At 36.7% G+C, this 15,226-nt stretch overlaps 1 protein-coding gene across 1 annotated transcript in view; it reads right to left on the reverse strand.

Annotated features, from left to right (window-relative positions):
* Positions 1 to 1,314: 1,314 nt before the first annotated feature.
* Positions 1,315 to 15,226, reverse strand: part of LOC106873751 (uncharacterized) — a 524,930-nt gene continuing 511,018 nt past the window's right edge. Inside the window, exons 17-18 of the mRNA XM_089363355.1 lie at positions 2,979 to 3,148; positions 1,315 to 2,853 (exon numbers count right to left, since the gene is read on the reverse strand). Of these exons, the coding sequence (XP_089219481.1) occupies positions 2,815 to 2,853; positions 2,979 to 3,148 (209 nt within the window). The 3' untranslated portion in view covers positions 1,315 to 2,814. The remainder of the gene's footprint in view (positions 2,854 to 2,978; positions 3,149 to 15,226) is intronic.

The raw sequence follows: 15,226 nt of genomic DNA on the forward strand, positions 1-15,226 counted from the left end.
TTCAAATGCCTTTGTGAAAACATATATAACTTCCTACTTTCTTCTAAACTTATTGACTTTGGGAGGGAGGTTCATCTAAATATAAACACATTTTAACATAAAAAGTCTTTAACAAATATATTTCTAAAGAAAACACATTTTAAACAATGCCTTTATGTGTTTGTGTGTTATTGATACAAACGTTTTCTGGACAGGTATCTTTGTCTTTTCTGATTTTGATTAAAACAACATTTTGAGCAGTTTGGTGTCCATTTGTCAAATATATTTATTTCTTGTGATTTACATTTATGTAATTAACTATTCAATGTACAAACTTTGAACAAAAACAATAAATTTCAACAAGATTTACTAATTTAAATAACTTTTCTTCCATTCACTTTCATAATAGAATATATTATATAATCTGAAATTAGGGATTTTTATCCTAAGGTAGGAAATATTCTTAACAAAAAGAGTGAAAGAAAATATAAATAGCATCAAATATCATTGATGTGTTGGAATAAATATTTTACTGAATTAGAATTAATCCCTCCTCATAGCACAGATATTTTATTCAATTTTGCAAACTTTATAAAACCGTTTTGCATGTAAAGATAATCGTCAGTTTCCTTAAATTCTTAATATACTTTCTTTATAATTAAGAAGTTTATGAAAATAAGACTAGAGAATGAAAGAGTAGAAGAGAAGGGAAAAAGAAAATAGGATAAATTTAAGTGTTTCAAATTATTTTACATTTGAAATAAAATAAGAAATGAAAATACTAATAAAATTAAAATAATCTCTTCATAACATAAAATAAAAGTGTAGCAAAATCTGATGAATTAATAATGTTAATAAAGTAAGAAAATGGACATAAATTTTTCTTATTCTCTCATTTAATTTAAATAGATTTACTGTAATTGAAATTGTTATTTATTTTAGAGTTTTTTTTTCAAATTATTAAGACCAAAAAAAAAAAAGCATTATAAAAATTAATGCTAAAAATGTGTTCTATATATATTTTTTTAAATGCATATATTTTTCTTACTAAACATACAATTTTTTATTTCATAAAATAAATCTCATTTTTGTTTGTGGAAATTTTTAATATTTGGTTAGCAGCTGTAATCACTCAAAAAAAAACAAACAAACAAAAAAAACATAAGGTAATGTTAATTGTATTATTCCTTGTTTTGTTCTCTTAATTCTTAGTATTTAACATACTTTTCTGTTGACACTTAACTTGCACTGAACTTTACCTATTTACAAGTGAGATTTCAGTGCTGCATCAGCATAATTGAATAACAATTATAAAAGGTAATAATATCAACAAAATTAATATTTCAGAAATGATTTATTAATTGAAGTGAATTCAGTAGATTTTAAAAAAATCTTTATCAATGAAAAATGTTTTCCCTTATTCCCTGATAAAAAGTCAGACTCAGAACTGATTCCTGTGAGTAAATCCTGGTTGAAGTATTGCTTGAGATGCTAACATTATTTCCTGCTAGGATTTGTTCTTTTTAATAAAATTCATAAAATTCAGGTGGTGTGGTGAAATTGTAACCATTTTAAATTGATTCAAATGTTAGCAAAACCTAAATTTGACAAATATTTGGTTCCTTAAATAAATTAGCACATTTTTGATATGTGCAAAGGGATTAACATTATTTCTGAAGTGATCTTGGAAGTATAGAGCAAATAGAGTCAATCAAATAAATATAAAGCAAGAGTCAATGAAAGGGAGGCATGTTTTCATGTCATATTAAAACAAGAGGGTTCATGTTCTTTGTTAATAGACATTTCCTTGAAAGTTTTTATTTTCTTAAAAAAATATGAACAAATGAAATATGAATAAGTGACTAAAATAAAAATTAAATAATATAAACTTTTATGAAAATAAAATATTATAAAATAATTATTGAAGAATAGGAATGATTTATACAAAAAAAAAAGCTAAAGAAACAAAATGTTCTGTTGTGAAAATTACTAAAAAAAACTGTTTGATTCAATTGAATTAATATTAGTACATACTAAATTATAGTATGTTATTTAAAAAAATGCACAAGGACAATATCATAAATCAATTTCTGTGATTTGGGCAAGTTCATACAAAATTTGAATACAGAAAGAGCTGTGGGGAAAAATGAATAAATATTAAAAAAAAATATCAGCAGGGATGAGGTGATATAACAGAAATTAGTGCCAGCAGCAAAAGCCTTTTTTATTATTATAATATATATATATTTATCAGCAGATTAAAAAAAAAATGAAATTACCTATTTCCAAGACACATAGCTTTCAATTATCCATTTGTGAATCCTTATACTTTCTGTAGTTACACTGATTCATTAGACATTAATTTATTCTTTAAGATTATTATGAAGCTGAAGTATAGAAAGGACAGGCAAAAATAGCCCAATATAGCTGTCTAGTACTAGAGAAAAACTGTAAACTGTTTGCAATTGAAAGGCCTGGTTGATTTTAACTGGGCACTATTAGAGAGACAGATATAGAAAAATTCTACTTAAAAATAATAGTGGTAATTGAATTAATCATCTAAAGAGATCTAACATTAGCCAGTAGATTCATAAACTGTTGTGTAAAAAAACTTGAGAAACTGAAACTGTATATTTAGAAAGAAAGATTGGAGAGGCAGATACATCACAAAGATGACTGACTATTTAATGAAGCAAACTGGTATTGGTATATCTAAGAGAACAACAATAACAGCAGTATTGGCAGCCCAGCAAAATTAGTAGCATCACTTGAACAGCAATAGTAAGAACAGTGATGGAATATAAAAGGTAATATAGTCTTCTATGTTTCTTATTCTCACATCTGACAATAGTAAGGACCACGCAGCTTCAGGAACTGGAAAAATAAATAAAAAACTGAATTATCAAAACATATGATATATAGAATATTCACAAAAAAGTGACAAATTCAGATTTAAGTGAAGAAAATATAAAATGATAAAATGTCAATAATGTAATAACCTGAATAACAAGAGATGGTCCTTTGTTTACAATTTCTCCAGGAATTTGACTCAGAGGGCAATTTTCTATGCTCATAATCTGTAAGTTTCCACATAAAGCCAATTCATATGGGAGACTGTGAAGTTCAGGGTTGTCATTTATATATAAAGACTCCAAATTTTCAAGACAACCTGAAAAGAATAAAATCAACATTATAGCTTTTTATTAAAATGTTTTAAACTTCATGTTTTATACATCTTTTATCTTTTACTCATTTCAGTCATGAGACTGCGGCCATACTCTGGCATCACCTTGAATTTTTTAGTCGAATGAATTGACTCCAGTACTTATTTTTTTAAGCTTGGTATTTATTCTATCAATTTATTTTTGCTGAACAGCTAAGTTACAGGAATGCAAACACACAAACATTAGTTGTCAAGCAGTGGTGGTGGTGGGAGGGGGGACAAACACAGACATAAAGATATATATATACGATAGGCTTCTTCCAGTTTTCATCTACTAAATCCATACACAAGGTTTTGGTTGGCTTGAGGCTATTGTAGAAGACACTTGTCCAAGGTGCCATGCAGTGGAACTGAACCCAGAACCACGTGATTGGGAAGCTGGCTGCTTACCACATAGCCATGCCTGCACCTATATCATTTTTTGTAGGATAAATACTGCTAGATAAAATAATGTAGTTATTTATTAGTTTATGGTGAAGGTGCATGGCTTGGTGGTTAGAGTATTGGGCTCACAATCATGATGTAGTGAGTCTGATTCTTGGACTGGGCTGTGTGTTGTGTTCTTGAGCAAGACACTTCATTTCATGTTGCTCCAGCTCACTCAGCTGTAGAATTGAGTTGCAAAGTCACTAGTGCCAATCTGCATCAGCCTTTGCCTTACCCTTGGATAACATTAGTGGCATAGAGAGATGAGGCTGGTATGCATGGGTGACAACTGGTCTTCCATAAACAACCTTGTCTGGACTTGTGCCTCGGAGGGGAATTTTTTGGTGCAATCCCATGGTCATTCATGACCAAAGGGGTCTTTTTATGATTTATAACCAACCAGATAAGATATTCTTAAATTCTTTAATGTTAAAAATGTGTCAGTAATCACACAAAATATACACCAAAGAAAGAGAGTGAGGTTCATTTACAAAAGCATGAATGATATACAATTACCAGCAGGGGGCAACATTAAATGTTTTATCACTGAACCAGTCACAACTCAAAGTAAACAAGTCTAGATTTTGGGGAGGATACAAAAATATAAATACCAATTTAATCATTTTCTTTCAATACAAATATTTTTTCCTTGGTTGCTACACAGTTTGAATATAAGGCCATTAACTTCAGGATCTTTGAATCATCCATTATAAAGACCTTTTGGTGGGGAAGACTACCAAAAGTTACAAGTGAACAATTCTGTAGCATAAGTTGGCTGATTGTTGATGTCTGTTCATTGAAAATAGTGCTTCAGCCTGCATATGAAGCACGGAGTAACTTTTTTCTCAACTGTGTGTTCCTATATGTACATATACACACACATACATACATACAATCATAGGAAAATATTAAACTTTCCACATAGCAGTGTTTTTTATGTTATTCTACATTTATCTTCAAACTTTGTTTTTATACCAAATAAAAAATTACAGTGCATACACAAACACATAAATGCATATAAAAACCAGTCATCATCCATAAATGAATAAAGCTTGGTAACATGTATCATGCAATTAGTTATTTGTTTTTGATGACTACATAGTTGTGAGCAGACAGACATCCACTCAACTATCTCACTCTTTAACCCAGTGGCCTATCTGGGGTGAAATAGCTGGAAGCAGAGAAAGATGCAATAGCATTCAGCTGGTACTTATTTTTATTCTGAGTAGGCAGGAATAACATAAAATTAAATGACATGCACAAGACCATAATGAGCAGCCTGATTCAGGAATCATACTTGATGCAAAGCTGGCTTTTGTCGATGATCCATTGTAACAGTGAAATCATGTGATACAGTAGTGCCAGCCACCAGTACAGATGATCATTTCATTAACCAATGTAGTTGGTGCTTAATTAGCATGTATCATCAAGAGATGGTAATTCTGGAAGTATACAGCAGTTTAAGGTGTCCTACACAACACATTCAATTAAAATTGAATGTGCTAATTATTATATATACAAGTAAGGACTGTGGCCATACTGGGGCACTGCCTTGAAGGGTTTAGTCACACAAATTGACCCCAGAACTTTTTTTTATAAGCTTGGTACTTATTTTATTGATCTCTTTTACTGAACTGCTAGGCAACATGGATGTGAACAAACCAATACCAATTATCAAGAGGAGGTAGAGGACAAACATGCACACACAAACAATGAGCTTGCAGTTTACATTTACCAAATCCATTTACAAGGCTTTGGTAGAACAAGGGCTATAGCAGAAGACACTTGCCTGAGGTGCCATACATGGCTGTGTGAATAGAAGTTTGCTTCCCAACCACATGTTGCTGAACCTAGAAACATGTGGTTGGGAAGCCAAATAGGTCAAAGAAAGGCTTTAACACATTTCTAATGATCAGTTACAACTGTTTCATATCAACTCTGCTCTCTATGCCAGTTAATGCAAAAGTTCCAAATGAAAATTTACATATTTGCAGTTTTAAACATTAGACCTGCATCAAAGGTGCAATCTACTGACTTGGCAGTGTTGTATTTATTGCAGCAGATTAAGACTGTATTTCCTGATACAGGAGGTGGACTTATAGAGGGATGGTGCCCTGTTCACGTTCTGTAAGTATAGTAAAGTAGACCTAAAATGAAAAAGCAAAAGAATCAGTTTTTTTTTTAAGTAACTGATGACTAGCTGTTACCATAGATAGGAACACTTGGGTGACAAACTTCTTAGATGTAACATTGCACCTAAACACAGTTTTGTGTAGTGCTTGCCACAAACCCCATGAAAATTTGCAGTGTGTGAATAGAAACCCTCATTACCCTAGAGTGGTCATCAAATTGATAGTAAATAGCATCTCCACTAGAATACTGAGACTGTTTGCTAACAGTGACATCACCATGCAGAATGCCAAATACTATAATGGAAGCATTGGTCAGGGCTAGGAACAGAGAAAATCTTATATATGCCTCAGGGAGGCGTACTTTCTCTCTCTACAAATCATCTACAGATGTCATTTAAATCGGAGGGCACTAGATTTAGCCATACATCAAATAGCATTAAAACAGACCACCATGGCAGTAGGTGACAAAACCTGTATTCTGCAACTAAGATCTTAAATAAAATAGACCCTAAGCAACACCTAGGGGGAAATAGCATATCTATCCTCACTAAACACAGTCAACAGATGTGTTTAGATCTGCTGCCTAGGAATCATAGTAACAAATTACACAAGAGGAATATAATTTGGTTTACCCCCACCACCCTGTACAGAACATTGCTACTGATAAACCTGGCATCTTTGTCAGGGCTCTTGATAAGTGTTTTCTCCCTACACTTAGATATCATAGAATATTCAAACAACACAATGTCAAGTTATCCTACTCAGCCACACCGAACTTGGTGCAAAATTTAGCTGCCCTAAATAACAGAAAGCTGAACTCTAAGGCATATAAGGACCCAGCATAGCTTCTGGTTGAACCTGTTAACCCTAGTTCAACCCAACACAATAATGGCTCTCTGAAGAAGTTCAGGAAGAGATTTTGTTGCAAAAGGCTAGAGCACCTGCACCAATCCATAATTCCATCCTGATAATCAACTACTTGACAGAGATGGGGTCCAAGACTGTCTTTCAACCTATATACACTCCAGACCTTGCTCTCTGTGACTTCTAGTTGTTCTCCATGCTGGAGGAGATGAAGGAGGCTGTAACAAGGGTCCTGGACACCTTCACTTTGAAGGACTTCCATGAGGCCTTCATGAAGCGGCTAGAGTGCTACATGTGCAAAGGATCCTACTTTGAAGGAGATTAGAGTTTTTGGTATTTCTTTGCAATTAATAAATGCCTCATCTGAAAACTTCTGGAATGCTTCACACACGCATGCACGCATGCATGTGCGCACACACACATGTATGTATGTATGCACACTCCTTGGCTTATCTTTACAAGTGAAGATTTATGAAGAGGAATGTGCATATTTGTTGCAGGCTTGCTGATGCTCTATGAGTCCAATTTGAGACAAACAGGCATAACCACAGAAACTGCATAAGAAGGTGGTGTCTTTATTTTTCCTCCACCTCTTAGCTGCAAGGATTCTCCAGATGTCTTCAAAAAAGGCTGTTGCCTAAAGGACATTGAGGCCAGGTCTCATGCTCAGGGATAAGAACAGACCACTGGTGGTGATCAATGTGACAGACGCTGAAGGATTTCTTTAGGGAGCCTTTCATTAGTGATCCTCTATCTCAGTAACCAGAGGAGAGTTCACCATACTGCATGATCTCAGGAAGTCAAGAGATTTTGTGGAGATGTTCTAGGATTTGCTACAGACCTTTTCTGCTTACAATGTCAAATGCTTTGTTGAGGTCAACAAATGTGATATGAAATCCGTTGTTCTGCTCTCTGAGAAAAGCATGCATACTTTTACTATCTCACTTACAGACTGTATTTGTAATGTGCAAATTAGCTGTTAATTTCTTTTTCTGAAAATCCTAGCCTATCCAGACTGTCACTTCGGCATTTTATTCACAAAACCAAGTGCACCAATTATAATTAGTATAAATGTGAATTTATAATCTTGATAAAGAAGCTGGAGTTTTCAAAGCAGTTGTCCATAGTTATCTTGTTTCTCTTTGAATTTTGAAGAGATATTCATATCATCAGGGCAGCTGACCTCAATGATGGCACATATTTTTTTCTTGTCCATCCCAAACAACAAATATTTGGTCTCATGTTTACACTTGATAGAAATTTTGATGAGAGTGTTCTGCCAATATTTCTTGTGTTGATATTTGTGTATGCATAACAGGGGGATTCTTTCTATTTATTTCAGGACAGTTTTTCAAATGGCATTGTACAATGTCATGTTGTATATGGTGGTAGTACCATGATAACATTTTTGGGCATCTACTAATCATGTGTGATGTATTCCACAGAAATATGACATAATCAACATGGAATTCAAAGTATACTTTGATATTTGTGGAGATCTCTGTTTCTGCAAAGATATAAATGGCTTGTTTGCAGCTATTGGAATTGATAATGACCCAAAAGAATGGCAACTTTACACAGATAGCTCAGCAAGAATCCTCAAAGAAGTTTTACTGCCTAATGAAAATGAGTATCCATCTCTTCTTACCCATATTCTGTACAGATGGAGGAAGAATACAAAAATGTCAAAAAACTTCTTCAATGTGGACTGTAAGTGGGATGTTTGTGATGATTTTAAGCTGACTGCCTTCTTGCTTGGATTGCAGGGTGAATACACAAAATATTTGTGCTTCCTTTACCGATGGGACAGCAGAAGTGATCATGAACATTACTGGAATGTTAAGTGGCTCCACAAAATGACATGCAGTTGGGAAAGCAAAGTGTTATCAGACAACCTCTTGAGGTTGTCTTATAACCACTGTTGACGCCAGAGAAACTTGAAAAGGCAATGAGTGATGTTGAAAGAGAGGCATTGTGATACAGTTCATGGTTTCCTAGGTAACAACAAAGATTCCAACTACAAGCAGCTGGTGACAAAGCTTATTGAGAGTTTTAAGAACTCAGGCTGTCAAAGGGGCACTTTTTGCATTCATATTTAAACTCTTTCCTGAAAACTTAGGTGAGCAGTTTATTGAGAAATTTCATCAGGAAATTGCTGCAATGGAGAAGAGATACCAAGGAACACTAGGATACTGTCATGATGGGAGACTATGGTCACTTGCCCATAAAGATAAAGGATCTCACAGTAGGAAAACACAGTCTTCAATGCATTTCTAGTGTAATCTCATCATATACCTAATTACATTTTCCTTTTCGCTTAAAGTGAGATGCAAAAAAATGATTACAAAAATATTACTTGATTGATATTGTCACACAATGTAAATAAGGTCAATAAAGCACTTCTGCAACAAAGCACTTTTTCTTCCAATCTCTCAATCACTTAATATATTGAGTAAAATCTAAGGATATTTTTGAAATCAGAAGTAAAATACCACAAAACATTGAAAAGATTTAGAAAAACAAAATTGGTGTTACAGTGTCATAAACTATGGATGAGATCTGATAGGATTGACTGTTTCAGCATAATAATAGTAATGGGATCAAGCAACTCAGCACAAGTCACTGATCTCCTCAGAATATATTTCCTATTCCAGATAGAGACCTGGTTTTCTAAGCAGGGAAGTGGTGGTGGCAAGGGAATCTATATAGGGAAAATGCTCTCATCATATTAGATAGGTGTAAATTGGAAATAGAGAGATCATTATTTAAATTCTGCAAAAATTTTTGACTATCTGTTACTACATAAAATAATTACTGTAGGGTAAACTTTCTTGATGAAACATTTAGTCTGAATACTAAATTATCTGAACCATACCATAAACTAGACAAAAATCTAGGGTATGTCAATAAAAAATCCAATCACCCACCCTCTATCATAAAGGGAATTGTAAACAATATATCCAATCGAAAATCTAGATTTTCAGCAAATGAAATATTTAACTCGCGTGCACATTATTACAATGTAGCATTAGCTAGGGTTGGATATACTGAGAAAATTAAATATATACCTGATAATAATTTTATTAATGTATATTTCTTTAGTAGAAGAAATTACAAACACAAAATAGATGAAGGCAGTCGTCTCAATCCAAGAAAGAAAAAAATGGCACAATGAATAACACTAAAGGGGAAAATAGGGTTAATTTAAATGTTAATTATAAGTATAACAGGAATTTTTGAGATAGCAACCCTCCCACAGATTATACTAGTCATAACAGACCGAACATCAAATATAAAAAAAATGCAATGTTTTATGGTATAATCCCTTTTTTGGATTACATGCATCATCCAAGATTGCTAGGGACTTCTTTACTGCATTGGATAGGCACTGTTCTTAATCTAATAAATACCACAAGAATTTTAACAGATATAAAGTGAAACTGTTATATGCAACATCTAATTACTTAGAATACTACATTCCTAAGCTCAATAATAGCAAGATAAACCAGGAGGTCACTAACACCATTAAAAGGGGTAAAGACAAAAATAATCCTTTGAATAACGATTGCAATACTAATCAAGCTTGTCCAAATAATTCTAATAAAAAAAAGTAGTAATATAGACAATGGCAAAAATAATATGAGTAATAATTGAAATACTAAAAATCTCAATAGTAGTAGTACTGGAAATGGTAAAAAGGATAGTGTTGAAGGGTATATTGAGAGCACTAATAATAACCATGGAAACAAAAAAAATAAAAATAGAGTTAAAACTGGTTGCAACGGAATAGATAACAGTGTATATAAGAAGTACATACGTCCGTATATATATATATATATATATATATATATATATATATATATATGTATCTGTGAAAGAGGGAAACCCAGGAAGACATGGGATTAAGTGATGAGTACCAATCTTAGGATGTTGGAGCTCATGGAGGAAATGACAATGGACCGAAATGTCTGGTGATATGAGGTCTTAGAGAAGACCTACCCACATCAGCAAAATTGAGTTCTAGAAGTGTTGTGTTCCATCCCCATATAACAATAACATTTTTACACAAGAACCCAAACTACATCTCTTCTCTTCCTCACATTTCCTCTTCATACACTATAGTCTTTTCTCTCACTCCCCAATCCTGTAGCAGATGCACATGAACATTAGATAATATGGACAAAAGAAGTAGATTTTCTCAAATGCCAACAAGTTTCCTTGAGGTTGTAGATAGCTTCTGTTATAAAGTGACTAAATTGGTAGTGGAGGAGGATGTCCTGAAAGTACAGTTGCTGGAATGAAAATAGGATGGAGACAGTTCAACAATATTATCTCTGATGGCAACAGAAAATTTCTCAATCAGAGTGAAAGGCAAATTGTATGATGCTTGTGTACAAACATCTATGTTCCATGATAGTGAAATGTGCACCCTGAATACAGAGGACATGCTAAGACTGGAGAGGAATGAAGCTGGTTGTCCCAATGAATGTACATGTACGATAAAGTGCTGTGTAAAGAAGTACCAATGACTTGAAACAGATGGAACTTGTGGAAATGGGAGATCCAGGACGACATGGTGAGGACTGATCTTAAGATATTGTACCTCACAGAGGAGATGAGAATGGACTAAATGTCTGACAATATGAGTTTCTTAGAAGACCTGCTCACCACAGCAAAACTGAGTTCCAGAAGTGCTGTGTATTATGTGTTCTCCATCCACAAGTTACATTAATTCTCTTTCCAATGAACCAAACCTCATCACATTTTGCACTACAATCCCTCTTACTTCCCTGCTCCCCAATGCCACTTTGTCATCTCTTTCATCCATCCTCTCCCTGCCAACTGAATCATTGCTATCCTGCTGCTCCCCTATATATCCATATTCACCACTAACTTTTATCCCCTTCTCCCCCTTGTCCTTCCTTCTCTTCCACTCTTATGAACTCCCTGTTGACTCACCTTGTCTAGTCCTGTGTACCACTTCACTTACATTCACCTCCTTGTATCTTGAGAGTACAACCTGGCACACCTTCACTACCATTTTCTTTCTCTCTCTGACTGGGACAGCCACATATTTCCTCCACAGCATGTCACCTTTTTCTGTCCCTCTGATATAGTTTAACTTCCCATCACCTGGCACAATACTCCTCCCATTCCCAGTTGAGGGGTCTTTTGTCTTGCAAGTTACTGGGTGACTTTGCAGGTGCCATGTAAAACACACCCAATACACTCTGTAAAGGAGTGGTGTTAAGATGGGCATCTACCAGTAGAAACCATGCCAAAGTAGACAGTAGCGCTTAGCATAGCCTTTTGTCTAACCAGCTCCTATCCAACCTATGCCAGCATGAAAAATACTGTTAAATGATGATGATGATGAGGAGGATGACAATAATATATATGTGTGTGTGTACATATATCATCATCATCATCGTCGTTTAATGTCTGCTTTCCATGCTAGCATGGGTTGGACGATTTGACTGAGGATTGGTGGACCAGGAGGCGACACCATGCTCCAATCTGATTTGGCAGAGTTTCTACAGCTGGATGCCCTTCATAACGCCAACCACTCCGAGAGTGTAGTGGGTGCTTTTACGTGCCACCGGCATGAGGGCCAGTCAGGCGGGTACTGGCAATGGCCACGCTCGAAATGGTGTGTTTTACGTGCCACCTGCACAGGAGCCAGTCCATCGGCACTGGCAACAATCTCGCTCGGATGTCTTACTGGCAAAGGGCATGCTCGAAATGGTGTATTACGTGTCACCTGCACAGGAGCCAGTCCATTGGCACTGGCAACGATCTTGCTCGAATGTCTTTTCACGTGCCAGGGAGGCAATGTTGGTAACGATCAATGGCCACGCTCGAAATGTTGTATTTTTACGTGTCACCTGGACAGGAGCCAGTTCATCTGCACTGGCAACGATCTCGCTCGAATGACTTTTCACGTGCCACTGGCACAAGTGCCAGGAAAGCGACGTTGATAAAGATCACGCTGGTGCTATTTACGTGCCACCGGCATGGAAGCCAGACAGCTGCTCTGGCAATGATCACGCTCAGATGGTGCTCTTAGTGCTCCACTGGTACAGGTGCCATCATGATTTCGCTTTCGCTTGCCCCAACAGGTCTTCGCAAGCCGAGTTTAGTGTTCCTACAAATTTAGTTCGATTTTGATTTCACTTGCCTCTCCATGTCTTTGAAAGCAGAGTTTAGCATCCAATAAAGGAATGTTACGCATAAGTGGGCTGGCTACATACCTGGCAGAGGCCTTGGATTTTGGTCTCGCTTGGCCTGCCAGGTCTTCTCATGCACAGCATATTTCCAAAGGTCAAGGTCACAAGTCATTGCCTCGGTGAGGCCTAATGTTCGGAGGTCGTGCTTCACCACCTCATCCCAGGTCTTCCTAGGCCTGCCTCTTCCACGGGTTCCCTCAACCGCTAGGGTGTGGCACTTTTTCATGCAGCTATCCTCATCCATTCTCACCACATGTCCATACCAGTGCAATCATCTCTCTTGCACACCACAACTGATGCTTCTTATGTTCAACTTTTCTCTCAAGATACTTACGGTCTGTCGGGTATGCACACTGACATTACACATCCATCGGAGCATACTGGCTTCATTTCTTATGAGCTTATGCATGTCCTCAGCAGTCACGGCCCATGTTTCACTGCCATGTAGCATGGCTGTTCGTACACATGCGTCATACAGTCTGCCTTTTACTCTGAGTGAGAGGCCCTTTGTCGCCAGCAGTGGTAAGAGCTCTCTGAACTTTGCCCAGGCTATTCTTATTCTAGCAGCTACACTTTCAGTGCACCCACCCCCACTACTAACTTGGTCACCCAGATAGCGGAAGCTATCAACTACGTCTAGTTTTTCTCCCTGGAACGAGACAGAAGTTGTTTTCTGCATATTTACAGTGTTTATTGCACCTGAACATCTGCCACATACAAAAACTAACTTCCTAATTAACCTGCCTCTGATATTGCTGCACCTCTTATGTGTCCATAGTTTGCACTGGGTACATCTTATAGAGTTTCTACCTACACCTTTTCTACAAATCGAGCAGGGCCATCTACCTGAAGTGGTTTGTGTTTTCTCTACCTTTCTACTTTTTAGGACTTTGGTTTTAGCTAGGTTGACTCTAAGGCCCTTCAATTCTAGTCCCTGCTTCCACACCTGAAACTTCTCCTCTAGTTCTGATAGTGACTCAGCAATTAGTGCAAGGTCGTCAGCATAGAGGAACTCCCAGGGGCATCTTGTCTTGAATTCCTCTGTTATCGCCTGGAGGACTATGAATAGGAGAGGGCTGAGGACAGAACCTTGGTGGACACCTACCTCTACATGGAATTCTTCACTATACTCATTGCCAACCCTCACCTTACTGACAGCGTCTCTGTACATGGCTCGCACAGCTCTCACTAACCATTCTTCTATTCCTAGTTTCTTCATTGACCACCAGATAAGGGATTGGGAGACGCTGTCAAAGGCTTTCTCCATGTCAACGAAAGCCAGGTACAGAGGTTTATTCCTGGTTAGGTATTTCTCCTGCAGCTGTCTTACCAGAAATATAGCATCAGTGGTGCTTTTACCTGGCATGAACCCAAACTGCATCTCATCTAAACTGACTCGCTCCCTAACTAGTTGGGCTATGACCCTATCCGTGACTTTCATTACCTGATCTAACAACTTGATACCTCTGTAATTATTTGTATCTAAAGCGTCACCTTTACCTTTGTAACAGTTGACTATGGTGCTGCTACATCAGTCACTGGGTACGACTCCTTCATGTATCACCTGGTTAACAATATGGGTGACTATGCTATAGCCGACACTACCTGATATTTTGAGCATCTCTGCAGTGATTCCTGATGGGCCAGGGGCTTTCCCTGTCTTTATACTCTTAATTGTTTTATCTACCATGGTACTGTCAATTCGGATAGCTGGTCCCTCTGTTGGGACAACATTTGGCAGACTCTCTTTCTCCCATTCATTCTCTTTATTGAGCAATCTTTCGTAGTGGCGTCTCCAAACCTCTTTCTTTGCAGCCTCATTTAGTGCAAGTGTACCATCATCCATGTGAACATGACATCACGATTCTCTCTCACACACTGTCTTGCAACACGAAATACTTCAAGTCTTTGGTCCTCACGGTGCAGAACATTGGCAAAGATTTTCTTATCTGCTTCCCCTCTGGCAAAGTAAACCTGTCTCCTAGCTTACCTTCTGGCAGTCTGATACAATTCCCTGCTACCTCCGTTCTTCCAGTCCTTCCAAGCCTGTTTCTTTTGTCTAATAGCCCTGTCAACCACATTGTTCCACCACCACGTTACTTTGGGAGGAAACTTTTACACCAGCCACAGATCTGATTGGTGGCTCTCAACAGGTTGTCCTGTAGAAACGTCCACTTGTCTTCCACGTTATATGATGCTATATCCCCTTCTATTTCGTCAAATGCTTCGAGTAGTATGTCCCTAAATCTCTGTCCATATGCAGGATCTTTAATCTTCCAGACCCTTCTCCTCCAAGCTGGTCTACATCTGGGCATCCTTTTTCCTTGATTCCAAAGTCGCTAACTACTAATCTGTGTTGAAGGGTACATTCTTCG

Source organism: Octopus bimaculoides, chromosome 15, assembly GCF_046866305.1.
Source record: "Octopus bimaculoides isolate indiv1 chromosome 15, ASM4686630v1, whole genome shotgun sequence".
Lineage (NCBI taxonomy): Eukaryota > Metazoa > Mollusca > Cephalopoda > Octopoda > Octopodidae > Octopus > Octopus bimaculoides.